Genomic DNA, 26,554 nt, shown 5'->3' on the forward strand with positions numbered 1-26,554 from the left:
AACACTAGCTACAACACAAGATTGCGAGTGGCATTCATGGAGGTGCTGACCACAGTGGAACGCCACTTTTGGGCTCAGGAAACAAGCACTGAGTGGTGGGATCACATCGTGTTGCATGTCTGGGATAATGAGCAGTGGCTGCAGAACTTTTGCATGAGGAAAACCACATTCATGGGACTGCCATGATGAGCTTGTCCCAGCCCTGCGGTGCAAGGACTTGAGAATGAGAGCTGCCCTGTCATTGGAGAAGCGCGTGCTGATTGCACTGTGGAAGCTGGCTACTCTAGACTGCTACCGATTGGTCGCTAACCAATTCACAGTGGGAAAGTCGACTGTTGGAGTCGTGTTGATGGCAGTGTTCAGGGCCATTAATCACATACTGCTCCGAAAGACCATGACTCTGGGCAACGTGCAGGACATTGTGGATGGCTTTGCACAAATGGGCTTCCCTAACTGCAGAGGGGTGATAGATGGCACACACATTCCAATTCTGGCACTAGACCACCTAGCCACTGAGTACATTAATCGCAAGGGGTATTTCTCAATGGTTCTCCAGGCGCTTGTGGATCACCGTGGGCGTTTCACAGACATTAACGCAGGCTGGTCCAGAAAGGAACACTGGCCTGTTCAAGAAGCTGCAAGCAGGGACTTGCTTCCCTGACCAGAAGATCACCATAGGGGAACTCAAAATGCTCATTGTGATCCTGGGAGACCCAGCCTACCCCTTAATGTCGTGGCTCATGAAGCCATACATGGGGCAACTTGACAGCAGCAAGGAGCAGTTCAACAAGAGGCTGAGCAAGTGCAGAATGACTGTGGAGTGTGCATTTGGCCATTTAAAAGCCCGCTGGCGATGCTTGTATGGGAAGCTGGACATGGCCAATGACAATATTCCTATGCTTACAGCCGCGTGCGGTACGCTCCATATTTGTGACGGGAAGGGTGAAAGCTTCACTCAGGGTTGGACCACAGAGGCTCAGCGCTTGGAGGCTGAGTTTGAACAGCCAGAGACCAGGGCTATTAGAGGGGCACAGCGTGTGGCCATAAGGATCAGGGATGCTTTGAGGCAGCAATTTGATGCTGAAAGCTACTAATATTTGTTGCTATGCTCGGGATTGCAGTGCTTGTAATGCTAGTAGGTGATTGGTGCACATGATGCAAGCAGAAGCCTTAACATAATTGTATGTTGTTTTGCAGTGCTGTTTTTGCTTTCAGTTAATAGAATAAAGATTGCTTTCAAACAAACACAACTCTTCTTTGAAAAACAACCACCAGAGGAGAGAGTCAAACAAAAAAAATCATCAGTGGGGATGGGGGAAGGGAAGGTCTCAAGAGGAGGAGGAGGGGTCCTGGGATGGCTACAGATTTGTGTATGTCCAGGGATCATACCCAACGTTCTCCTTTGGAGTATGATGCAGCGGGTGCTGTACTTCAGCAGAACCAAACTGCAGATGGATGGGTGTTGAGTGCAGTGGGTAGTGGGATTCCACACTGCTGGATTGTGAGGAGGGAGGAGTGGAATGCTATGGGTAGAGAGTGGAGCCAGGAGGTTGATAACCGTGTGTTGCTGGTGTGTGGGAGGTGCATGGGAAAGAGTTTTGTGACAGCAACTGCAGGGGAGGGCAGGCGCGGAGCTGCTTGGTTTGAAGAGCTAGTATTGCCTCTAGTGTGACTACTTGGCACTCCATAGCTTCTTTCTGGTGTGCCGCGTTGTCCTTTCAGTCCCTCTTCTCACTATCCCGCCACTCCTTCAATTCTTTTTTCTCTGTGGTGGAGTGCATAATAACCTCATGCATAAAGTCCTCCTTAGTTCTTCTTGGACGCTTTCTAATTCTGCGCAGCCATTCTGCCGCCGATAACAAAGAGGGAGGCTGTACTCCGAAGGTCATCTCTGTGAAGTTTAAATGCAACATTTTACAGAAGCAGTATTGTTTGCAACACAGACAACACTGATTCAGTGCTTTAAAACACAGCCAGTACTCACACACCTGTCACTAACTGGCTGACCCCAGGCAAGCACACATGAGCCACAAGACCCCCAAAATGGTGAGTAGCTGCAGGGGCAGGGTAAATCACTGTTCCCGGACCCTGCTGTATACTGGGCACGTGGCTCTTGACGAGAGCCAGCACTGTAGCGTGGACCTGATAATCATTCCTGTCCCCACACTTTCCACAGGAGGTGATCATTATAGAAGATATCTTGCTGCTCAGGGTCAAGGGAGCAGGGAATCAAGGGAGGGTCTTCTCCAAGCCTGCAGCTTCCGTCCTGGCACCTATGCAGCTAGCGTGTGGGCAGCAATTTTCCCCCCACCCATCATGGCAAAGAGGCACGGGAAAGTTACCGTTCATGGGGCAAGAAAAAAAAGCAGCTCTGCTGAAGAAACTGTAGCAGCAGATTGCCCAGTATCTCCACGAGAGTTTCCTGGAGATCTGAGGGAGATTCCCATGAAGTGAGGGAGTGTATCAACAGCCTGTTCTGCCCTTCAGACTAGGCATGAGGTGGGAGTCAAGCCTGCTTTCTGCAACTCTCCTATCCCCAAAAACTCGCTTCAGCAATTCCCAAAATCAGATCCACTTACCAGGGGCCTCCTCTCCTGTTTACGCTTTGCCAAGATCCGACTGCTGTGATTGGCTAAGCTCCTCCAGGGTAGAAAAGAGCTCCTGACTGCATGCATCTCTGGCCTACAAGTCATCCTCTGCCTCTGGGACCCCCTCCCCCTCTTCGTCCAAGATTGCCGCCGCCTCCTGGCTCGGTCCACTCTCAATTGGCACACAAGCCAACGAAGTATCCACAGGCTCCTTTGCAGTGGAGGTGAGGTCACCACAGAGTATTGTGTCCAGCTCTTTGTAGAACTGGTAGCTTGTGGGCGCAGCACCGGGGTGGCGGTTTGCCTCCCTTGCCTTGTGGTAGGCGTTCCACAGCTCCTTCACTTTGACCCTGCACTGCAGTGTGTCGCAGTCATGGCCCCTTTCTGTCATGCATCTAGAAATCTGTCCATGGGTATCATAATTCTGATGGCTGGAGCGCAGCTGCAACTGCACTACCTCCTCTCCCTAAATGCTGATCATAGAATCATAGAATATCAGGGTTGGAAGGGACCCCAGAAGGTCATCTAGTCCAACCCCCTGCTCGAAGCAGGACCAATTCCCAGTTAAATCATCCCAGCCAGGGCTTTGTCAAGCCTGACCTTAAAAACCTCTAAGGAAGGAGATTCTACCACCTCCCTAGGTAACGCATTCCAGTGTTTCACCACCCTCTTAGTGAAAAAGATTTTCCTAATATCCAATCTAAACCTCCCCCATTGCAACTTGAGACCATTACTCCTCGTTCTGTCATCTGCTACCATTGAGAACAGTCTAGAGCCATCCTCTTTGGAACCCCCTTTCAGGTAGTTGAAAGCAGCTATCAAATCCCCCCTCATTCTTCTCTTCTGCAGACTAAACAATCCCAGCTCCCTCAGCCTCTCTTCATAAGTCATGTGCTCTAGACCCCTAATCATTTTTGTTGCCCTTCGCTGGACTCTCTCCAATTTATCCACATCCTTCTTGTAGTGTGGGGCCCAAAACTGAACACAGTACTCCAGATGAGGCCTCACCAGTGTCGAATAGAGGGGAACGATCACATCCCTCGATCTGCTCGCTATGCCCCTACTTATACATCCCAAAATGCCATTGGCCTTCTTGGCAACAAGGGCACACTGTTGACTCATATCCAGCTTCTCGTCCACTGTCACCCCTAGGTCCTTTTCCGCAGAACTGCTGCCTAGCCATTCGGTCCCTAGTCTGTAGCGGTGCATTGGATTCTTCCATCCTAAGTGCAGGACCCTGCACTTATCCTTATTGAACCTCATCAGATTTCTTTTGGCCCAATCCTCCAATTTGTCTAGGTCCTTCTGTATCCTATCCCTCCCCTCCAGCGTATCTACCACTCCTCCCAGTTTAGTATCATCTGCAAATTTGCTGAGAGTGCAATCCACACCATCCTCCAGATCATTTATGAAGATATTGAACAAAACTGGCCCCAGGACCGACCCCTGGGGCACTCCACTTGACACCGGCTGCCAACTAGACATGGAGCCATTGATCACTACCCGTTGAGCCCGACAATCTAGCCAGCTTTCTACCCACCTTATAGTGCATTCATCTAGCCCATACTTCCTTAACTTGCTGACAAGAATACTGTGGGAGACCGTGTCAAAAGCTTTGCTAAAGTCAAGAAACAATACATCCACTGCTTTCCCTTCATCCACAGAACCAGTAATCTCATCATAAAAGGCGATTAGATTAGTTAGGCATGACCTTCCCTTGGTGAATCCATGCTGACTGTTCCTGATCACTTTCCTCTCATGTAAGTGCTTCAGGATTGATTCTTTGAGGACCTGCTCCATGATTTTTCCAGGGACTGAGGTGAGGCTGACTGGCCTGTAGTTCCCAGGATCCTCCTTCTTCCCTTTTTTAAAGATTGGCACTACATTAGCCTTTTTCCAGTCATCCGGGACTTCCCCCGTTCGCCACGAGTTTTCAAAGATAATGGCCAAGGGCTCTGCAATCACAGCCGCCAATTCCTTCAGCACTCTCGGATGTAACTCGTCCGGCCCCATGGACTTGTGCACGTCCAGCTTTTCTAAATAGTCCCTAACCACCTCTATCTCCACAGAGGGCTGGCCATCTCTTCCCCATTCTGTGATGCCCAGCGCAGCAGTCTGGGAGCTGACCTTGTTAGTGAAAACAGAGGCAAAAAAAGCATTGAGTACATTTAGCTTTTTCCACATCCTCTGTCACTAGGTTGCCTCCCTCATTCAGTAAGGGGCCCACACTTTCCTTGGCTTTCTTCTTGTTGCCAACATACCTGAAGAAACCCTTCTTGTTACTCTTGACATCTCTTGCTAGCTGCAGCTCCAGGTGCGATTTGGCCCTCCTGATATCTTTCCTACATGCCCGAGCAATATTTTTATACTCTTCCCTGGTCATATGTCCAACCTTCCACTTCTTGTAAGCTTCTTTTTTATGTTTAAGATCCGCTAGGATTTCACCGTTAAGCCAAGCTGGTCGCTTGCCATGTTTACTATTCTTTCGACTCATCGGGATGGTTTGTCCCTGTAACCTCAACAGGGATTCCTTGAAATACAGCCAGCTCTCCTGGACTCCCTTCCCCTTCATGTTAGTCCCCTAGGGGATCCTGGCCATCTGTTCCCTGAGGGAGTCGAAGTCTGCTTTCCTGAAGTCCAGGGTCCGTATCCTGCTGCTTACCTTTCTTCCCTGCGTCAGGATCCTGAACTCAACCAACTCATGGTCACTGCCTCCCAGATTCCCATCCACTTTTGCTTCCCCCACTAATTCTACCCGGTTTGTGAGCAGCAGGTCAAGAAAAGCGCCCCCCCTAGTTGGCTCCCCTAGCACTTGCGCCAGGAAATTGTCCCCTACGCTTTCCAAAAACTTCCTGGATTGTCTATGCACCGCTGTATTGCTCTCCCAGCAGATATCAGGAAAATTAGTCACCCATGAGAATCAGGGCATGCGATCTAGTAGCTTCCGTGAGTTGCCGGAAGAAAGCCTCATCCACCTCATCCCCCTGGTCCGGTGGTCTATAGCAGACTCCCACCACTACATCACTCTTGTTGCACACACTTCTAAACTTAATCCAGAGACACTCAGGTTTTACCACAGTTTCGTACCGGAGCTCTGAGCAGTCATACTGCTCCCTTACATACAGTGCTACTCCCCCACCTTTTCTGCCCTGCCTATCCTTCCTGAACAGTCCAGTCCTGATGAGGTCCAGCAGCTCAGCATTGCTCCAAGCAGAGGATCGCCTGGTGCATGGAGCAGGCATGCCCACCTGGAAAGATGCGCTGAGACCACGGCATGCATCATGGAGCAAACAGGAAAAGGACTTTCAAATTTGCAAAGGAATGTACGGGATAGGGCTGACGGTTGATCACCTGTGGGCATGGCAGCTGAGTTCAAACCAATGGCCAGAGAGGTGAGAACAGGTAGTGTGGGACACCTCCCGGAGTTCTAGTCGCAGCTCTGTAATCACCACGGTGTCTACACTGGCAATGCAGCGCTGTAGCCCTGGCGCAGAAAGCTCTACGTCCCTTGGGGTGGTTTTTTTAGAGCACTGCATCTGCGTGGTTTCTGCGCACTATGTGGCTTGGCAGTGTGTACACCTTGGGAGTTACAGCACTCAAAGCTGCTTTACTGCGCACAAACTTGCCAGTGGAGACAGGGCCTTAGAAAAGTTTTCAAGCCCAGCTCTGTGAAGCACTTTCTGAATAGAGCTCAGAGAAGGTCTGGCAGGTTCCAGTGCTGCTTGTTCCACCTCCTCACTTTAAGAGCTGTCTAACCTCAATATTATCAAGAGGAGCTCAGTCGGATGTCTGCAAAAGCGGCTGTAACAGGGGCGAGGCCAAGCCAGCTGCCTCCTCCAGTGCTACAGGGGCTTAGAAGCAGGAGGCCCCAGCAGGCTCATGGCTCTCCCCTGTGAGAACTGGCAGTGAGGAGGGGGGTGCGGAGGAAGGGAAGGGAGGGCACGGGAAAGGGCGGTGGGCCACCAGCGACCCGTTCAGCTGGGGGCTGTAGGGAGGCGGCTTGGGGATTTCTGCCCGGCGAAGCGTAGCACTGTCGGAGCGGGCCGCGGGGGCTAGAGGCCTTGGGCAAGGAGCCGAGTGACCAGGGCGCATGATGACACCTGACAGTGGCCCTCAGCTGGCCCAGGCGGCGGCAGGCCGGTGGGGCAGCGGGCGGGGCGGGGCGGGGCGGGGCGAGGCGGCAGCCCCAGGCGGGGGCGGGCTCTCCTCTAACCTCGCTCTCCCGCTTCCGTTCTCCAAGGAACCTCGGCCAGGAAAGCCGCGCTCCAGGGACCGCCGGGCTGGGCCCCAGGCGCTCCCTGCTCCGAGCCTCGGCGGGCAGAGTGGCTCAGCCAGGCTGGGCTGGGGGTCGGGGCGCTGCAGGATCCATTACCCGCGACCAGGCTAGGGGGCGGGCTGCGCGCCCCTCCCGCCCCAGCCGCCCGTGCCCACGTGACCCTGGCCCACCTGTTCAAGATGGCGGCGCCCAGGGCTGCCTGCACGCTGCTGAGCGGAGGTGAGTGAGTTCCCCACTCTGTGCCTGGCGGCGGCTAGTGAATGGATGTGTAGGGAAGGGGAGGTGGCGTGGCAGTGAAAGTTTCCTTGTAAAACCCACTAACGTATCTTTCCCCGGAGGTGGCAGCCTTACCAAAAACATCACTTAGCAGAATCCTTCCTCCGCCCCCGAGAGAGACACAATCCTCCCCCCACCCCGGAGACCGACTGTAACAAACCTATACAGCAAAATGCTCTTCTCTCCACCCTTCCTTGCTTGAGAGACGCTAACGCCCACTGCTGGGCTCCCCCATGGGAAGAAGGTGTAACACACACAACAAAATCACTGATCCCTGGGAGACAGACAGTAACGAACACTGTCATTTTCCTTTTCCTAGGAGACGTGGTGTAACTCGCAACAACTTCATCCTCGTCCCCTTTCCCTTGATGGAGAGACTGTGTCTACGCTGTAGAAATTTTGGGGGAAAATTCCCACTAGGTTTAACATTCTTGAGAGATGTTGTGCAGACAAGGTTTCAACGGCTGGACCTCTTTACCGCCATTGTAATTAATGTTAAAAGCAAGTGTAACTGAACAATGGTAAAAATTGGTCCTGCCATGGGAAGCTTGTGTACGCTTTCTTCTGTTATGCTCACACCATTTTAGTGGAACTAACAGAAATTTTATTTGTGAGTTTCTAGAGTAGACAATGCTTTTTATAGATGCACACATACAGAGAGTAAAATCCCACCTATACATTCTAGTGAGTGTAAAACACACAGGAAAATATCCCTCTTCCAAAATCTTTTCAAGGGGAGGGATTCTCTTCCTGTCCCTGCAGGCAGAGAGTGTGACCCAAAATAACCCATTCCTACAAGAGAAACTATTACGCAGATATAGAAAACTCACCATACCCAAGGGAGAGGGGGACACAGTGCTGTCCACCCCGACACACTACTACACACAAGGCACAAACAAACTCATTCCTACAGAAGGTCCCAGTCTACATCAGGATAACTTTCAAAAAAATTCTTCTGTTGCTTGCGCTGCATCAGCTCTACCAGAATTAGTCACTTTGGGAGCCCTAATATAAAATGGCAGCCTTCATACTGGGTATTACTGTCTGTGTTTATTAAACCAGCTCTGAGCAGGATTAGATGATGCGGTCTTAAAATCATATCAGGCCCAAAGTACTACTGAATGCATAATATAAAGACACAGGATAATTATTTTCCTCTAACCATTCAGTTATAATTTCAGCTGTTGTTTGTATCAGCAATAGGTTCCATATATTGACAGAAGTGTGTGCATGCATCTCAGCTACCTCTTGTCTCCTTAATAAGGGTCCAATCTTGCAAACCCTCATGATTAGTGCTCACTCCGTACCTTTTTCCACACTGCCACCTATGTGCAGAATATGCTCCCCAAACTTATTTGCCAGGTCATCGCTCTCCCCTTGTTCAAATCCCTCCTAAAAGCACCACTTCTAACATGAAACCCATAAGAAGTGAGTCAGCCAAGACAATTTATTTTTATTTAAGTAGCATATTGATTAAAAACTATTTTAAAAAATTGTTCAGACATGCTATGCACTTACCTTTGCTGAGTAACTGTATAATCTTATTGCTGTGATTTCTATTGTTTTTCTCTCTGAACCCCTTCCCCACTTTGTTTTATTGTGTCACATGATATAAGATTGGAAGCTGTTTCAGGCAACCATGCTTTTGAGGGGTTGCAAATTAATAATCCTATCAAAGTACTTGCTTGAGTAAGAATTGGTCTCTAAATCTGTAAGGAGTGAGAAATAATGGTCTTTCATGAAGGAAAAATTCTTTCATGTTGTTCTGGAAAAGTCTGTTAAATCTGTTACAATAACAGAGCATAAACTGAAAATATTAGAACCATTAAATTGTAACATTAAGCCAAACTCTGCATGCTTCCAACTAAAGCATAAGGTTAGAGCTAATACATAACAAAAGTTCAGTCTCCTTTCTCTTGTATAAGGAGCCCATATCTTCTGCCATACTTCTTGTTTTAAGTCTATACAACAGTTTTGGAGCAGGCTTTGAGTTTGAAAATATAAAAGTCCTTTGTATATAACCCTGAACTTTGAAGGGCAGAAATGTCAGTTTCTTTAGTGATGAATGTTTGTATCAGTAAGGAAATTTTACTTTACTCAAGTCCGTAAAAAGCCACACTGTTTGTCCTTCAGATTCAAACTCTTAGTTGTTTATTTTTATTCCTGGTACCTGTTGGATCTTCCCTCTGTCATTCACATCCATTCTTTTCCCTGAAGTATGCAGTAGCGCTGCTCTGTGTATAAAGAATTATTTTCTGGCTTGAGTCTCAAATTAATTGGGTTTTAGTGTAACAGTTTAGAGGGCTTCACACTGTCACTTTTTTCTAAATTTCAGAAGCTTCAAAACCTGGCAAGGTTTTCCAGGGCTTCTAGTCTAGCATGTCTTGCTTTGAGTGCTTTGTTTCACCAATTTCTGCTTTTGTAGCTGGGACCTCTGCAGCCATCTTGCTTGGCACTTTCTTTCTCCCTGTGGGTGCAAACTTGTGTCTGTTATCCATTTTATTGTTCAAAGTTATTTTTATTTTGTTTAGATATCAAACCTCCTCTCAGGGCATCTTACTTTATCTAGTTTCCTTCTCAGTTCTGCTTTATGAGACATTTGTAAACCAAAACCACCAGAGCGTTTATGTAGGGCTGATTTTCCCTGAACTGGACAGCCCAGTTTAAAAGATTGCTGTTGAGCTAAGGGAATCTATTCCATCTAAATTGAATATAAATTACCTTGTTTTTGTCAGCTGTGCCTTACTGATATCTTTTAATGGATTTTTAAAAATATTTTGATAAATTATGAAAAAGGATTGTTCATTGTGATGAAACTGTTTCTAGAAACTGGGAAAATAAGCATATCTGAAAACCTTGGATATTGGGAATTTGAATGCTGGGTAAATACCCTCCACCAATTATCAAAGAAACTTGATTGGGGAGCATACTTTTTTTTTTTTTTTTTTTTTTTTTTTTTTTAAGAAAATTGTGTATTTTTTTAATGTTAATAAAAGTTGAATTATTGTGATAGGTATGCTTGTGGAAAGATAAAAAGCTCTTTTATATTCTAAAAGTAAACGTTACTACAAATTCAAATAGCGCCTGCTTTACTGTCTGTAGAATTGCATTTTAAAACTTTTAAAACATGATTGAAACTCCTGTGCAATGAGAACTGGTTTACAATAGTATGAGTGGTCTGCACAAATGCAGGTGGGGGCAGAACTGCATTAGATGTACACTTTAAAAAAACTGTTTGAGACAAGCCTTACAATTATCCTAAACTCAATTTTGCTACAACTATGTTTGAACCATATTTAATGAGAGTTTTACAGCCAGTGAAGAGAAGATCTAATTGTATTTGCCAATTTAACAACTTAATAGAAAAGGTGAAAGTGCTGTGTCTTTAACAAAGACATCCTGGATCCCAAATTATTTATTTTGTGTTTATAGTACGACCTAGATACTCTTACTAAAATCATGGTGCTAGACACTATATGTATATATAGTACAGAGACAAGGTGGTTGAGAGGTAATACCTTTTGCTGGACCAACAACTTCTGTTGGTGAAAGAGACATGCTTTCAAGCTTACACAGAGTTCATCTTCAGGTCTGGGCAAGGTACTCCAGAGTGTCACAGCTAAATACAAGGTGGAACACATTGTTAAGCATAAGGAGTTATGTTTTTGCCAGAAGCTGGGAATGGGCGATAGGGAATGGATCAGAACAGGTAATCATACTCTTACTAAAATCTAGCCCAGTATCCTGACCACTGTTGGAAGACAGGATACTGAGCTAGATGGACCTTTAGTCTGATGGTTGTTCTTATGTACATGTTGCAAGAGACCATTCGAGGTGAAGTGGGCAGTTAACACCTCTGCTGTCCGAGGACAAAGGAGGGTTAGTGGGTTGCAGCTTGTTGTAACGAGCCATAAATCCAGTGTCTTTATTGAGTCCATGGTTTTTAGTGTCAAACAAAGTTATGAATTTAAGCTCCCAGGCTCATCTTTTGAAGGTGTTGTGTAGGTTGCCTTTGAGGGCAAGGGCTAACAGGTCAGATATAGAGTGATAGTTTTGTGAAAAGTGTTTGACCATGAGTGATATTGTCTTTTTGTCTTTTATCATTTTTCTGTGTGAGTTCATTTGAGAGTCTAGTGATTCTCTCGTTTCATCCACATAGTTGTTATTGGGGCATTTAGTGCACGTGATGAGGTATGCCACATATTGTGATAGGCATGTGTAGGACTCAAGAATCCTGAATGATGGGTTGTGGAGCGTCTTGATCATCGTAGCAATGGAGATATTCTGCAGGTTTTGGCAGAGTCTGGTGCTGCTTTGAGATGGTGTGTCTTGGTCAGCTTGCTTCTGATGATGGGCTTGGCAAGGCTGGGGGCTTGTTTGGAGGCGCAAAGAGAGAGTTTGGGAAAGATTTCTTTAAGGATGCGGCCCCACTGAGTATCAGTTATAATAGTTTAATGACACCCCAGATGGATTCCAATGTGGGATGGAAGGTGACTGCTGGGGTATGCTATTGGTGTTTTTTGTGTTTTTTCTTTCTTCTGTATTGAAGCAGGTTCTTTCAGGGCATTTGTGTGTCCTTGCTTGGTGACCAGGGTTTTAAGTGTGTTAAGGTGTCCTGGGCCTTCTCCTTGGAACATATTCTGTGGTATCTCTGAGCTTTGCTGTAGATAACAGATTTCTTGGTGTGCTCGATGTGGTTACTGGATCTGTGAAGGTAAGTGTGGTGATACGTGGGTTTCTTGTATATAGTTGTCTGTAGGATTCCATTGCTGAAGCTGATGTTGGTTTGGAAGTGTTCTAGAGAGAGGGTGAAGTTGTGGTGGAAATCTGTGCAGGAGTATAGGTTGTCTGTCCAGTGGATGAAAATATCATTGATGTTACTGAGATATATCATTGGTTTCATGGTGCATTTGTCCAATAATTCTTCTTCAAGGTGGCTTACTGGGGACCCATTCTAGTCCCCATGGCTATTCTCATGGTTTGGACAGTGCTTGTTGCTGAATGTAAAATTTTTATGGGTGAGGATGAAATGGATGAGTTTGGCGATGTGTTTGGGGTGGATATCTGAATGTTTTCCGTTGTCTTGTGGCTATTTGAGGCAGGGAGCAGTGCCATCATGGTGAGGGATGTTAATGTAGAGGTGATTTCTCTGATGACAACCAGGATGATTACATCAATGAGGCCAACCTACAACTCTCTGACACCACCTGCTATAAAGAACTCAAAGAATACCCCATACCATAATTCACCCAAGAATTTAAGGATATCATAAAATCTTTCCCCAAACAACTCCAAGAGAAACTCTACAACCCCATCCCCCAGGGACCTTCTGCAGTGCTGTGATGAAATACCCCCCACAACACACCTTTCAAGATCCATGGGTCCTCCACATGCCTATCACAACATGTGGTGTACCTCATCTAGTGCACTAAATAACTCTGTGGGTGATAAAAGAATATCACTATGTTCTTGAATGAACTCTCAAAAAAATGATAAAAGGCAAAAAGACCATATCACCCATGAGTGAACAGCTTTCACAAAACAGTAGTCACTTCATATTTGACCTCTTAGTCCTTGTCCTGGGACCAGGGGAGTGTGCAAGGAGGGGGTGGGGGCAAGCAGGGGCACGTGTCCCCCCCTGCTCCCCAATTGGTAGGGGCAGAGAACTCCAGAGCTGGGGCAGGGAGTGCGAGCTCCTCTGGCCCTGGGCTGGGGTGGGAGATGACAGCTCCTCTGACCCTGGAGCCACGGCGGGGGGAAACCAGCTCCTCCAGCTGCTGGGGGAGAGTGAGCATCACTGGCCCTGGTGCTGTGGAGGGTGGGGAGCAGAGCCAGCTCCACCGGCCTGGCTGTGGGAGGGAGAGTCAGCTCCTCCGGCTGCAGGGGAGAGGGACAAGCCAGCTCCTCTGGTCCTGCGGGGCACAGAAAGTGCCCCTCCAAAAGCGGCCAAATTTTTATTCCTGTACACACCCCTGCTTGGGACCAACATGGCTACAACAACACTTCAGACAACATATATATAGTACAACGCCCACTGCCCCAAAGAGCTCGTTGGCTAAATAAACAAGACTAAAGAGGGGGGGGGAAAGGAATTATCTCCATTTTACAGACAGAGAATTGAAACACAGAGAGTCTGTGGCACAGCCAGTCTCCAGAGTCCCACATAAGTGTCTTAACCACTAAACTACCCTTCCCTTAAATTACTCATTGATGTTAAATAGCTGGCCAAAAACCCTGAACAAACAAACAAAAAAGTTCTTAAACAGCCTGACTAAAAATGTCTTCCACTCAGTTGCTGAACTGTCACTTTCTTAGTTCTCCTAGTTTCACTAGTTCTTCAGTCACCATAGAGCCTATCGGGCTGGAAGAGATTTGAATTTCTAATAGAGAAAATAGGGATAGGGAATTGATATAATTAAAATAATAAAACCAGGCCTTCGGTATACACTATAAAGAAGGAAAAAACAACACTATCTCAAATGCTTTTTTTTTTTTCCCCTTTACACTCTCTCCAACCGCTCTTTTTTAACTCCCTACCACAGGCTTTCACTTAATTTCTCTGAGAATGAGAATTAATGGTTTGACTTCAGGGCCTGCCTCTAGTGACACTATAACAGAATATTCCTGTAAACTCTAGTATGCTCACCACATACTTACCCTCAAATTTTCTTCATCTAAATTAAGATATCTTGCAGTGGAAGTATCCATAGATCATATTCCTATATGCAAGAAAAAAGATAGTTTTTTCTACTTAAGCTACCATATATTGTGAAGATACAGTGTGTAATACTAAAGATACAGCATATATGAAATGGTTAGTTATGGTCACATCAAATAATAGTTATGCAGCTGGAAAACAGACTGATTTCTACAGGATGCCCATATCTGTATTTATCTTTACCAAATAGGCATGAAAACTTGCAAGCTCCAATTTTGAAAATATATTATTCCTACGGTTAGCTGGGAAAATAAAGCAGCTGCAAACTATATTTTCCTCCAATTATATATCCTTACCAGTTCTTAGATTTTACATTATTAAAACTGAACAAATAAAAATCTAATTTACTCTTCACTGTTTGTTTGTTTTTGATTTTCTGATAGAGATAGGCCCAACTTGTCCAGATTAGGATCTGAACTTCCTCAAAATTTAGGAGTGTTTAAATCCAAGGTTTAGGTATTTGCCCATTTTTACTACATCCATCTCTCTCGACTGAATGATGACACTAGATCACTCAGTTTCATTTTTTGATTCTCCTAACCTAGTACAGTGGTGTTTGTATTTCCAGCATTACAGGGCGATGTTAAAATGAACAAACAACTGTTTTTACTGACATTTAAACAAAAGTAAAATGGGCTTAAAGTAAGATGACTGTGCCCCTTTAAAATAGGGACCAGCTTTCTGTGTTTTGATAGTGTCCTCATTTCGCTTTAGCTTTCACACTGAATTTCATTCTTTAGTCCTGAAGTCACTTATAACAGTCATAGGCAAAAATATCACAATATATGTACCAGAGGAGTTCTAATATACTATGTCGCATATGTTTTGTAGCTCTGGAAAACTGTTTCATTCTGACAAAATTCCAAGTTCGTTTTGTGCACTCTCAAGGCTGATAGAAGCAAAAAACAAGCAAGCAAGCAAACAAAAATGCCAGCATTCTGATTTGTATTTGATAAGGCTGACTTTTGAAGTTTTTGTCTTTACATGGTGGAATTGTTCTGTGTAAAATCTAGCCACAGCTGAAATAGAACCAGAAAGAAAATAGTTTTCTAGTTTTAGATCCTATCCAGTGTGGTTTTTGACTGTCTTGAACCAAGAGCAAATGAAAACAAAAGCTCACAGTTTTCAACGTGAGGAGTGTTGACAGTCACAATTTTGCTGTCCCAACCCAATTGGATATTCTTTTAAAAGCAACAAATGTTATTTTACGTGATCTATAACTTCAGAGGATGTTTGTTTACATTAGAACTGTTTCTAGAATCCATAGCTGTAGGTAATTTTCATAATTATCAGTTTGTCTACTGAGGTACAAAAAAATTTAAATGAACACATTTTCATAGCATTTAGAAATTGTTTTAAAAATATTTTAATGAAGGAGGGGAAGAGTAGATTCCATTGCTTATTTGCTTTTTCATGCCACTTTACTGGATGGTGAGATCTCGAGCCTTCAATTGTTTTTTGGTGGTTGTTGCTATTGTAGGCTTTTGCAATTAAAATGAAGTGTTAGTGGCTAACTTCTTTTATTAAATACATGAGAAAGTTACTGAAAGTATACAAGGAGTTGTCTGTGTTGTGTACAGTCTCTGTTTTACAGTTATGACATCCTATAGAAAGAGACTGTTCGACTAAAGTAGTGTTTTAATTTCATTTTTTAGATTTTAGTTACACATGTCTGGCAGGATCCCTGACCACTGCTGTTACCTGGTGGCGCCTAGACTTCATCAAACAGTCTACCTGGACCTAGGCCCAGATGGACTGTTGTAACTGATGAACATGATCCCCTCTGTTAAGGAATCTAAGACCTATAGTACCAGAATTCCCAAGGAAGTTGAAAGAAAACTGTGTTCAAGCTTTGGCTCTTGCTTTTATTATTTTATTTGCTGGTGTTACATGGTATCCTGGTATACCCATGGGCTAGTGTACATCACCACTACTGAAACCTCTTTTGGGTTTTTGGTAATTAAGGGAAAAGGATTCTTTTAAAATAGAATAAATACAAACACAGTCAACAGTTTATTCAGTGAAAGAAGTTACCTTGATATCTCTTGATTACTGCTTACCAAAAAAGTGACAAATTATTAAATAAAATAATAAATATGTTACTTATAGCTCTGTAGTTATCTGCTGATCTTTGACAATATTACTACCATTGTTTATACTAACAGAATTTAACTGGTAGACACAATTACATTAATTTTGTTCTTACATGTTTTATTTCTCTAGTCTGGTTCATAGTCTCTTTATAATGGTATACTATTTAGACATTATACAAATATATTATTATTAGCTGCATAATATTATCTTGGTGGATCTTTCATTAGAAAATATTTTAAAATTTGTTATGATTGCAGGGTGAGTGTTAGCATTCAATGTGATTAAACTTAATTGCATTTCCTGTTTGGTTTATTTTTAGTTTGCTTCTACATGCCTTTATTTTCATCTGGGGCTGTAAGTTTGTTGTGCATATATAAGGAAAATATGGATTTGGTATGGCAGAAGCAAAAGCCGTAGAATTTTGTTTAAAAATAAGCCATAATTATAACCTCAGGCCATACTACTTTAAAACAAAATAAAAACCACTTTAGTTTTAGAGGACGCTTTGTAACTGCTTGCATACTCAACAGCTGCCTCTTCATGTTGTTTAGGACTCTGTCTCCTTGCTGGTTCTTTTTTCTTTTTTTATGTTTTTTATTTAAAGTTTTAGAGGGCCAATATGATGTGGCTTCTTTTCCCTACATCAGCTGTTCTGTCCAGGTGAGCCAGGCATCCATTCAGAGAACATTCATTACTTTTTCTGCCTGTGACACTTCCTGGGGATGCCCAGGGGTGTGAGCAGGGATCCTAGTTTTCCATGATGAAAAAACCAAAATTCTCTGACAGAAAAACATAAAAATCCATGTTTTTCCATGATTAAAATGAAATGCTGAACTTTAGTTTCCCTCGACTGGGGCTCAGACTATCATGTACTTGCTTCATGAACAGAACATCCCAGCCATGCCTGGCTATAATACGCTGGAAGAATTTGGGGTGAGCTTCAGTTAACACAGAGCGCCAGAGAATGAGGCTCAGATAAACAGGTTTCTAATGTATATGGTTATTATTTTTCACAAAATGTAAAAACTAAAGATTCTGTGTAAAAACGCAAATTCCACATTTTTCCATGGCAAACAGATTTCTAGAATCCCTGGTTGTGAGGCATCTTGCTACCACTTGCCCTTAGTGTGAGGACATCTTGTCTGTGCCTGCTGGGGTCAGCTCCCTGACTCCACCAGCTATTGGCAACACTAGCACTCACAGGCCCCTTTCTCTTTCTTCATGCAGGTTAGTGATAGGCACACTCCAACCCCTGAGTCCTCTGAGAATCCCCCTGCAGTGTCAAGGCCCTGATCTACTAGACATTCTCAGAAGTACTGCTCCCAAAGGAATAGTACACGATCACCACAGCTTACTTGTTAGACCACATCTTGGCTTAACCTTAGATTTGTTTGTAGTGAAAACAAATATAAGTCTACTTAACAAAGAAAGAAGATTGAAATGATAGCAAGCAGAAATATTTGAAACAGAATTACATATAAAATAAAATCATAACACACATATTAGAGCCCAAACTTAACTACAGTAATAGGACATTATTATGTCATAAAAGCAAAAGCTCACCCCAAATCCTTCCAGCGTACTATAGCCAGGTTTGGCTGGGATGTTCTGTTCATGAAGCAAGCCCACTGTCTGCTTACTTCTTAGGTAAAAGACACCAGGGTGGTCCTTTGCAACCCCAGATATATCAAAACAGTCCTTTGAGCTTTATCCATAAACCGGACACCCTCCTGCTGTGTGTTTCTTCCTGTAGATTTTATCATCTCTTGTTAATTTCAGAATTTTGATTAGCTGGTGGATTAATATGCAGATAGGTATCCATTGCATGTACAATATTCAGTTTGCATATAGCCCAACAGATAGATAAGCAGCCCCTGCGTGCCTGAAAGGAACATGTATGTCTTCTCCTGGTGACCTGCTTCAACTCTCAGACCTTAATAACATAATTTGCAGTATAGGTACATAACTCCTTAAATACTGTCTTTGCATACATTTCAGAATGGTTATGATGACCAGGGTGTTACTGGCTCTCAGTAGAGACCTCACATGACATCCTTCAGTGAATTATTATGCATATAACTGATCCAGAATCCCTTAGGACAGGCCTAACAAAGAAAATAACAGAACGCCACTAGCCGTCACCTTCAGCCCCCAACTAAAACCCCTCCAACGCATTATTAAGGATCTACAACCTATTCTGAAGGATGACCCAACACTCTCACAAATCTTGGGAGACAGGCCAGTCCTTGCCTACAGACAGCCCTCCAACCTGAAGCAAATACTCACCAGCAACCACATACCACACAACAGAACCACTAACCCAGGAACCTATCCTTGCAACAAAGCCCGTTGCCAACTGTGCCCACATATCTATTCAGGGGACACCATCACAGGGCCTAATAACATCAGCCACACTATCAGAGGCTCGTTCACCTGCACATCCACCAATGTGATATATGCCATCATTTGCCAGCAATGCCCCTGTACCATGTATATTGGTCAAACTGGACAGTCTCTACGTAAAAGAATAAATGGAAACAAATAAGATGTCAAGAATTATAACATTCATAAACCAGTCGGAGAACACTTCAATCTCTCTGGTCACGCGATTACAGACATGAAAGTTGCGATATTACAACAGAAAAACTTCAAATCCAGACTCCAGCGAGAGACTGCTGAATTGGAATTCATTTGCAAATTGGATACAATTAACTTAGGCTTGAATAGAGACAGGGAGTGGCTAAGTCATTATGCAAGGTAACCTATTTCCCCTTGTTTTTTCCTACCCCCACCCTCCTCAGACGTTCTTGTTAAACCCTGGATTTGTGATGGAAATGGCCCACCTTGATTATCATACACATTGTAAGGAGAGTGATCACTTTAGATAAGCTATTACCAGCAGGAGAGTGGGGTGGGGGGAGAGAAAACCTTTTGTAGTGGTAAACACCCATTTTTTTATGCTTTGTGTATATAAAAAGATCTTCTATACTTTCCACAGTATGCATCCGATGAAGTGAGCTGTAGCTCACGAAAGCTTATGCTCAAATAAATTGGTTAGTCTCTAAGGTGCCACAAGTATTCCTTTTCTTTTTGTGAAACTCTGTGCTCCTTGAGCCCTCTGCCAGATGAAATTGAGAGGTTCATGGTTTGCACTGCCAAACAGGTTTTAATCCCCTTACTCCCTTATCTTTTCTCATATACATTCATTGCACTAACTGTTTATCCCATTGTACATTTCATAGAATCATAGAATATCAGGGTTGGAAGGGACCTCAGGAGGTCATCTAGTCCAACCCCCTGCTCAAAGCAGGACCGATCCCCAATCAAATCATCCCAGCCAAGGCTTTGTCAAGCCTGACCTTAAAAACTTCCAAGGAAGGAGATTCTACCACCTCCCTAGGTAACGCATTCCAGTGTTTCACTACCCTCCTAGTGAAAAAGTTTTTCCTAATATCCAACCTAAACCTCCCCCACTGCAACTTGAGACCATTACTCCTTGTCCTGTCCTCTTCTACCACTGAGAATAGTCTAGAACCATCCTCTCTGGAACCACCTCTCAGGTAGTTGAAAGTAGCTATCAAATCCCCTCTCATTCTTCTCTTCCGCAGACTAAACAATCCCAGTTCCCTCAGCCTCTCCTCATAAGTCATGTGTTCCAGACCCCTAATCATTTTTGTTGCCCTTCGCTGGACTCTCTCCAATTTATCCACATCCTTCTTGTAGTGTGGGGCCCAAAACTGGACACACTTACTCCAGATGAGGCCTCACCAATGTCGAATAGAGGGGAACGATCACGTCCCTCGATCTGCTTGCTATGCCCCTACTTATACATCCCAAAATGCCATTGGCCTTCTTGGCAACAAGGGCACACTGCTGACTCATATCCAGCTTCTCGTCCACTGTCACCCCTAGGTCCTTTTCCGCAGAACTGCTGCCTAGCCATTCGGTGCCCAGTCTGTAGCTGTGCATTGGGTTCTTCCGTCCTAAGTGCAGGACCCTGCACTTATCCTTATTGAACCTCATCAGGTTTCTTTTGGCCCAATCCTCCAATTTGTCTAGGTCCCTCTGTATCCTATCCCTGCCCTCCAGCATATCTACCATTCCTCCCAGTTTAGTATCATCCGCAAATTTGCTGAGAGTGCAATCCACACCATCCTCCAGATCATTTATAAAGATATTGAACAAAACCGGCCCCAGGACCGACCCCTGGGGCACTCCACTTGACACCGGCTGCCAACTAGACATGGAGCCATTGATCACTACCCGTTGAGCCCGACAATCTAGCCAACTTTCTACCCACCTTATAGTGCATTCATCCAGCCCATACTTCTTTAACTTGCTGACAAGAATACTGTGGGAGACCGTGTCAAAAGCTTTGCTAAAGTCAAGAAACAATACATCCACTGCTTTCCCTTCATCCACAGAATCAGTAATCTCATCATAGAAGGCGATTAGATTAGTCAGGCATGACCTTCCCTTGGTGAATCCATGCTGACTGTTCCTGATCACTTTCCTCTCATGTAAGTGCTTCAGGATTGATTCCTTGAGGACCTGCTCCATGATTTTTCCGGGGACTGAGGTGAGGCTGACTGGCCTGTAGTTCCCAGGATCCTCCTTCTTCCCTTTTTTAAAGATTGGCACTACATTAGCCTTTTTCCAGTCATCTGGGACTTCCCCCGTTCCCCATGAGTTTTCAAAGATAATGACCAATGGCTCTGCAATCACAGCCGCCAATTCCTTTAGCACTCTCGGATGCAACTCGTCCGGCCCCATGGACTTGTGCACGTCCATCTTTTCTAAATAGTCCCTAACCACCTCTTTCTCCACAGAGGGCTTGCCATCTACTCCCCATGTCGCGATGCCCAGCGCAGCAGTCTGGGAGCTGTCCTTGTTAGTGAAGACAGAGGCAAAAAAAGCATTGAGTACATTAGCTTTTTCCACATCCTCTGTCACTAGGTTGCCTCCCTCATTCAGTAAGGGGCCCACACTTTCCTTGGCTTTCTTCTTGTTGCCAACATACCTGAAGAAACCCTTCTTGTTACTCTTGACATCTCTTGCTAGCTGCAGCTCCAGGTGCGATTTGGCCCTCCTAATTTCATTCCTACATGCCCGAGCAATATTTTTATACTCTTCCCTGGTCATATGTCCAACCTTCCACTTCTTGTAAGCTTCTTTTTTATGTTTAAGATCCGCTAGGATTTCACCATTAAGCCAAGCTGGTCGCCTGCCATATTTACTATTCTTTCGACTCATCGGGATGGTTTGTCCCTGTAACCTCAACAGGGATTCCTTGAAATACAGCCAGCTCTCCTGGACTCCTTTCCCCTTCATGTTAGTCCCCCAGGGGATTGTACATATAATAATTAAGTAGGCGTTTTTCTGATAGCCTGAGAAATATCGAAATAAGTGTTCATTACAGCAACCACCATAACATTTGAAAGGTTAAAGGTGATCTGTGATGGGAAAAAATTGGGCATGTGCCCATTGTTCCTTCTTTATGATATATATTTATTTACAAAGAAAGCTTTTTAAAAAAAATTGGGTTTTGTTTACTCTGGAAGACTCTACAGTGACTGGAGCACTTATGAAGTTCTGGTATCACATGAGGCAAGAGGCTGAAAGTTGAGCTGTTGGGAGAGGAAAGAATTGTCAGACTACTTAACACTTTTATTTTTACATATTTAACTCCAATGTCTAACAAACATTTTGCAGAATACTTTAGCACCCTCCTCCCCACCCCTTCAAGTAGACCAGTCTTGATGTACTTAATATTTCTGAGGTAAAAAACAGGATAACCACAAAGAGGGCATAATCCCATTTAAAAAAAATATCCATTGCAGGTGAACAATAATGGGGAGTTGTTGTGGCTGCTAGATAAAGGTAGAGCCATGCTCATCACAGAATTGTGGATAATTACAGGAGGTCTGAGACATTATGCAGAAGTTATTTTATTATTTGTAGTATGGTAGTACCTAGAGGCCTCATCTTAGATTGGGGCCCCTAACACTAAACCCTATAAGAACATATAATCCCTGCCTTGAAGAGTTTATATTCTATATAAACAAGGCAGACAAAGCATGGGAGAGAAAATATAGGCACAGAAAGATGAACTGACCATGGTCACCATCACACAGTAGATCAGGACAGAGCTTGAAATAAAAATCAGTTCTCCCAAGACCTTTTCCAGTGCCGTGTCTATTGGACCATCCTGCTCATTTTCAGACATGATAGGAGATCTTGTTATCCTGCCCAGCATCCCCTCTCAATAGGACAGGTTCTCCTTTCCACAGCTGTACATATGTGAAAGGTGTGATCTGAGCACAGGACTAGGAGCCAAAAATCTTTGCTCTGATAATATGTGACAATTACAAATCACTTAATCTCTTTGTCTGTTTCTCTACTTACAGAATGGAGATGTTTACCTATCTCACCAGTGTGCTGTGAAGGTTAACGATTTGTTTGTAAAGTACTTGAAGATGAAAAGCGCTGTAAAAATGCTAACTAGTAGTATTATGTGTGAGCTCTTCATAAGTGCATAATGGCTGTTTGCCTGCACAATATTTAAAGCAATTTGTAACACCCCAAGTATGAAAGGCACTACATGAAATCAAAGTCTAGTTTTCTGTTGTCATTTACAAACGTTCTCTCATATTTTGTGTCCAGGAGTTTTTAACATGGAAGTTAGTCCATATCTCCCTCCTATGCTGTCTATAGCAAAAATCTGAACTTCAAAATGGTTTTTAAAATTGAACAACAGGAACTCTTTTTCAGAATTGTAAAAGTTAGATCTTCATAGGACAGGGATCTATTTTCATTCAGTTCCCTTCTCTCTCCCTCACTGCACACTCTTGTTTCTTCCTTTCTAACATCTCTCAAATGTTTCATCTCCTTCCTTTCTGCCAAAAGCCTTGTCCATCTCTTGCCTTGACTACTGCAATCTTTCCCATCCCAGTGGCCTGCTCGCCTTCAGTCCGTCTGAAAGACTGCCACTAAAATCCTCTTCCTCTCTTGTCACTTGCATTATGTCTGTTCACTGGCTCTCTCCTCACTTTCCATATTTATCATTATGGCAATGCCTAAAGGCCAACCAAGAAGACAATGAAGGAGAGGAAGGATTGGGGGAAGCAGCCAATCCACACAGGGCAGAGAAAGTCAGGGAAGTTTCTACAGTTTTGACTGGAATGTCCTAATGTGAAGAAAGTCCCTGCTTTGGCTGCTTGTTGCTACTGGCTGGAGTCTGGCTGGCTCCTCTCTGCACCTTTTCCCCAAGGCTGTTGTATGAGGGAGAAGCACCACCTGGATCCTAATGCCCTTAGAGTGTGTGTGGGAAGTCTCCCCTGTATAGTTCTGGGTCCAGGAGGTGTAGCATGACTGATTACTGTCTTCTTCTCACTTTCCGCATTATCTCACTCCCACCACCTCATGCTGTTTGCTCTACCCACGATTCCTTTTTATCTTTCTTCTACTCTTGGTTTTGTGTCTTCTTCCATGATGCATCCTGTCCTTGGAACCGTCTTCCTTCTCTAGGTTTCAGAGTAACAGCTGTGTTAGTCTGTATTCGCAAAAAGAAAAGGAGTACTTGTGGCACCTTAGAGACTAACCAATTTATTTGAGCATAAGCTTTCGTGAGCTACAGCTCACTTCTGACCACATTCAGTTTGTAAGGATCCATCCTTGAGACACAGTTCTTTTGGATATCCTGCCGACAGTAATCCACCCAGGAAGAAAACAACACAGCAAAACTCAAACCAAAAGCAACAGTGCACCACTCTGAGACTGGACTTTCTGGTCCTTGATCACCTTTATGTATTTGCACTGTATGGTCTGTCCAATTTAAATTGTAAACTCCTCAGCTTAGGGGCCTCATCTTGCAAATGCTTATTTTTGTAAGTATGGGTTTTCAGGATCAGGACATAAGTATTAAAAAAAAACCCAACAAAACAAATGCTCCAATCTTGTTAAAGACATGTTTACACTTACTCATGTGAGAAGTACCACTGACTTCTCTATTACTACTTGTGAGCAAAGTTGTGCACTTGTGTAAGTTCTTTCAGGACTGGAGGTAGGTAGAATAGAAGGCAGTAAGTATCTCTACTGAGCCGAGTTAAGGTTCTTTGGATTTTTGCACAAACAAAAAATTCCAGTCTGTGGCTGTGTTACTATATAGTGTATTAAGCAGTGTCAAAATTGTTTGTTTAAACTTAGTTATTTCCAGTTTTTAATGTGTTTTAAATGAACTACGTACAAGAGTAACCATCTTTGGAGTAACACTTACCAGTCTTAACTGTTACTCAGTGAAGTTTCATTGTTTCATTTCATTTGTGGAAAGTTGAGAGACCAAGAATACTAGCAAAAAGAAAAGGAGTACTCGTGGCACCTTAGAGGCTAACAAATTTATTTGAGCATAAGCTTTCGTGAGCTACAGCTCACTTCATCAGATGCATGCAGTGGAAAAAAACAAGAATACTAGCACTCTCTAGGCTATGCTTGTAACTCTCCATTCAGTTTGTTTTATGCTCTTTAAGTAAATGCAAGGACATGATGAATCCTACTCAGTTAATTGCATTGGTTTTGTTTAATGTACTGAATAATGACTTTATTGAACTGACTTTTTCAATTTAAATAAATGACTTCAGTAATATTGCTGTTGCATCTAATATCACCATTAAAAACTGACAGATGTTTGGGTTTCAAGGTCCGGGAGCATAACTTTATTAAAGCCTGTACAAAAGGACAACTTTATAAAAGCCTAAAGAAAGTTTTCCAAACACTTCTTAGTCTTGCTGTCACAGTTAAGATCACTGCAAAGTAAAGAACCAATTACTGTAAGCTACTAACCAATAGCATGAGTTGTGGTCCTCTGCTACAGCCCTTGGGTCAAGCCTTCCTCTAGGGGTATTAGGTTCTTTGATAGGACAAGCCTTGTACTTGTGCCTGCTCCCATGTTCAATTTCCCACCTCTGTACATACCACAAGGTCTCCCATTCCAAAAACAATATTCAAGTTTGGAGATGGGGCTAGGACAATGCGTCTCCCTCCACACTGTCAGCAAAACACAGCTGTGATTCCCACCAATTCCTGGTGGGTAATCAAAAACTTTTCACCATCCACAGATAGCCATAAAAGTTTTAATCAGTCCCTGTGTCTTATAAATGCAGCCCATTCCCTAAAAAGATCTGGCCAACTATAGCTCATCTGATAATGTTTAATAACACAACCCTCGCTTCTGAAACAAAAAGGTGTGTAATATTTTATATATTGGACTGGCATATGATCTTAACAATGTGGGAAGATCTGACATTCCAGGGTGCAATCCAGATGAGTGAGGGGCTGTGGCACCTCTGCCTTGCAGCCTTGGATGCCTTACAATGCTTTGACTTTGTGGCTCCCAACAAGAGCGCCTCACAGACAGCAAGCAGGTCACTCCTGGAGTGTCTGTGTATAGCCACAGTCCTGGTTTTGCAATTCTGACTCCAGCATCCCGTCAGCAAACACCAGCCAGACTCTGGCTTCCAGCAGCCTTGGTTATCATATTCAGGGTGACCCCAACTCATCCCCAATCCCGGATTCCACCCCCCAAAAAATGTGTATTCTGTACTGCGCTGTCCAGCCCTCTCCTGACAGTTCAGGTAACAAAGGTCCGTTCTCCCTATAAGGGAGCAATATACAACTTGCCAGCTATAGTGAGGCAGAGTGGCCTCCCACAGACCCGGAGGGGGAGGAACCCCTCACTGAGCCCTGGTGGGTGGAGCCAAGCCAGACTCACCCCTCCCCCCAGAAGTCAGTGGGCAGGAGAGGAAGTAGAAAAGGCGGGTCTGGGAGCTCAGTTGGGCTGCAGCCGCCAGAGGAGGCAGATGCCTCCTGCTTGCTTCCGAGCTGGGAGACTGCTGCAGACCCCTGGGGAGCTGAGGACTGGCCAGAGCCGCTGAAGCCATACACCGACCCGACCACAGAGGAGTTGCCAGGACTACCAAAGGCCTTCTACCCTGATGATCTGGACTACCATCTACAGACCCAGGTACAATCCAAGGGTGAGTTAAGAAGTGGCCCAGGGGCAGCAGACCTTAGTCTGGCTGCAGCACTGCCTGAATTTAGGTCAGTGTGTTGTGGTCAGGATCCCCTCTGACTCAGTGGCAAATCCCGCTGCCACTGTTAGGGTCTTGGACAGGGGCTCAGTGGAGTGAGTGGGCCTGTGCCCCCCTCCCCCGCCATCCCAACCTTGGGGTGGCAGTCTTCCTCTCTCTAGGCCAAAAAGCCAGTGCTTGTCAGCCATCCACTGGAGCTAGGGTGCCCGAACCCAGTGCTGCTTGGCTCTGAATACAGGCCCGAGACATAGATCTTTGTTGCCCACCCTGACTAAGGGCCTGGGCGCCTTAACTGTGTTTGCTGCTCGGCCCTGAACACATGCTGGAGCTATAGACTCATTGCCCTGCCCTGACTTGAGGGCCTGGGTTACCTAACTGTCTTTGTTGCTTGACCCTGACCACAGGCCTGAGCTATAGACTCTTGCCACGCCACTAATTCCCCACGACAGGCAACGCCCAGAGATGTAGTGAGGTGGAGTGGCCTTCCATGGACCTGGAGGGGGAGGAACCCTGCCGC

The 26,554-nt window shown here is 44.5% G+C and overlaps 1 protein-coding gene and 1 long non-coding RNA gene across 3 annotated transcripts in view; one reads left to right on the plus strand and one right to left on the minus strand.

Annotated features, from left to right (window-relative positions):
- The first annotated feature begins 6,797 nt into the window (after window positions 1–6,797).
- METAP1D (methionyl aminopeptidase type 1D, mitochondrial) overlaps window positions 6,798–26,554 on the plus strand; it is a 71,686-nt gene continuing 51,929 nt past the window's right edge. The window contains exon 1 of one of the 2 annotated variants that reach the window (XM_074967585.1): window positions 6,798–7,083. In XM_074967585.1, coding sequence (XP_074823686.1) covers window positions 7,044–7,083 — 40 coding nt within the window. In that variant the 5' untranslated portion in view covers window positions 6,798–7,043. The remainder of the gene's footprint in view (window positions 7,084–26,554) is intronic. The other variant, XM_074967586.1, reaches the window with a different exon arrangement.
- On the minus strand, window positions 8,396–13,861 carry LOC141995977 (uncharacterized). The gene is made up of 3 exons (XR_012641451.1): window positions 13,798–13,861; window positions 10,659–10,759; window positions 8,396–9,607 (listed from the first exon to the last, which is right to left on the minus strand). It is a non-coding gene; the product is annotated as an uncharacterized LOC141995977 (long non-coding RNA).

Source organism: Natator depressus, chromosome 11, assembly GCF_965152275.1.
Source record: "Natator depressus isolate rNatDep1 chromosome 11, rNatDep2.hap1, whole genome shotgun sequence".
In the NCBI taxonomy this organism is placed as follows: Eukaryota; Metazoa; Chordata; order Testudines; family Cheloniidae; genus Natator; species Natator depressus.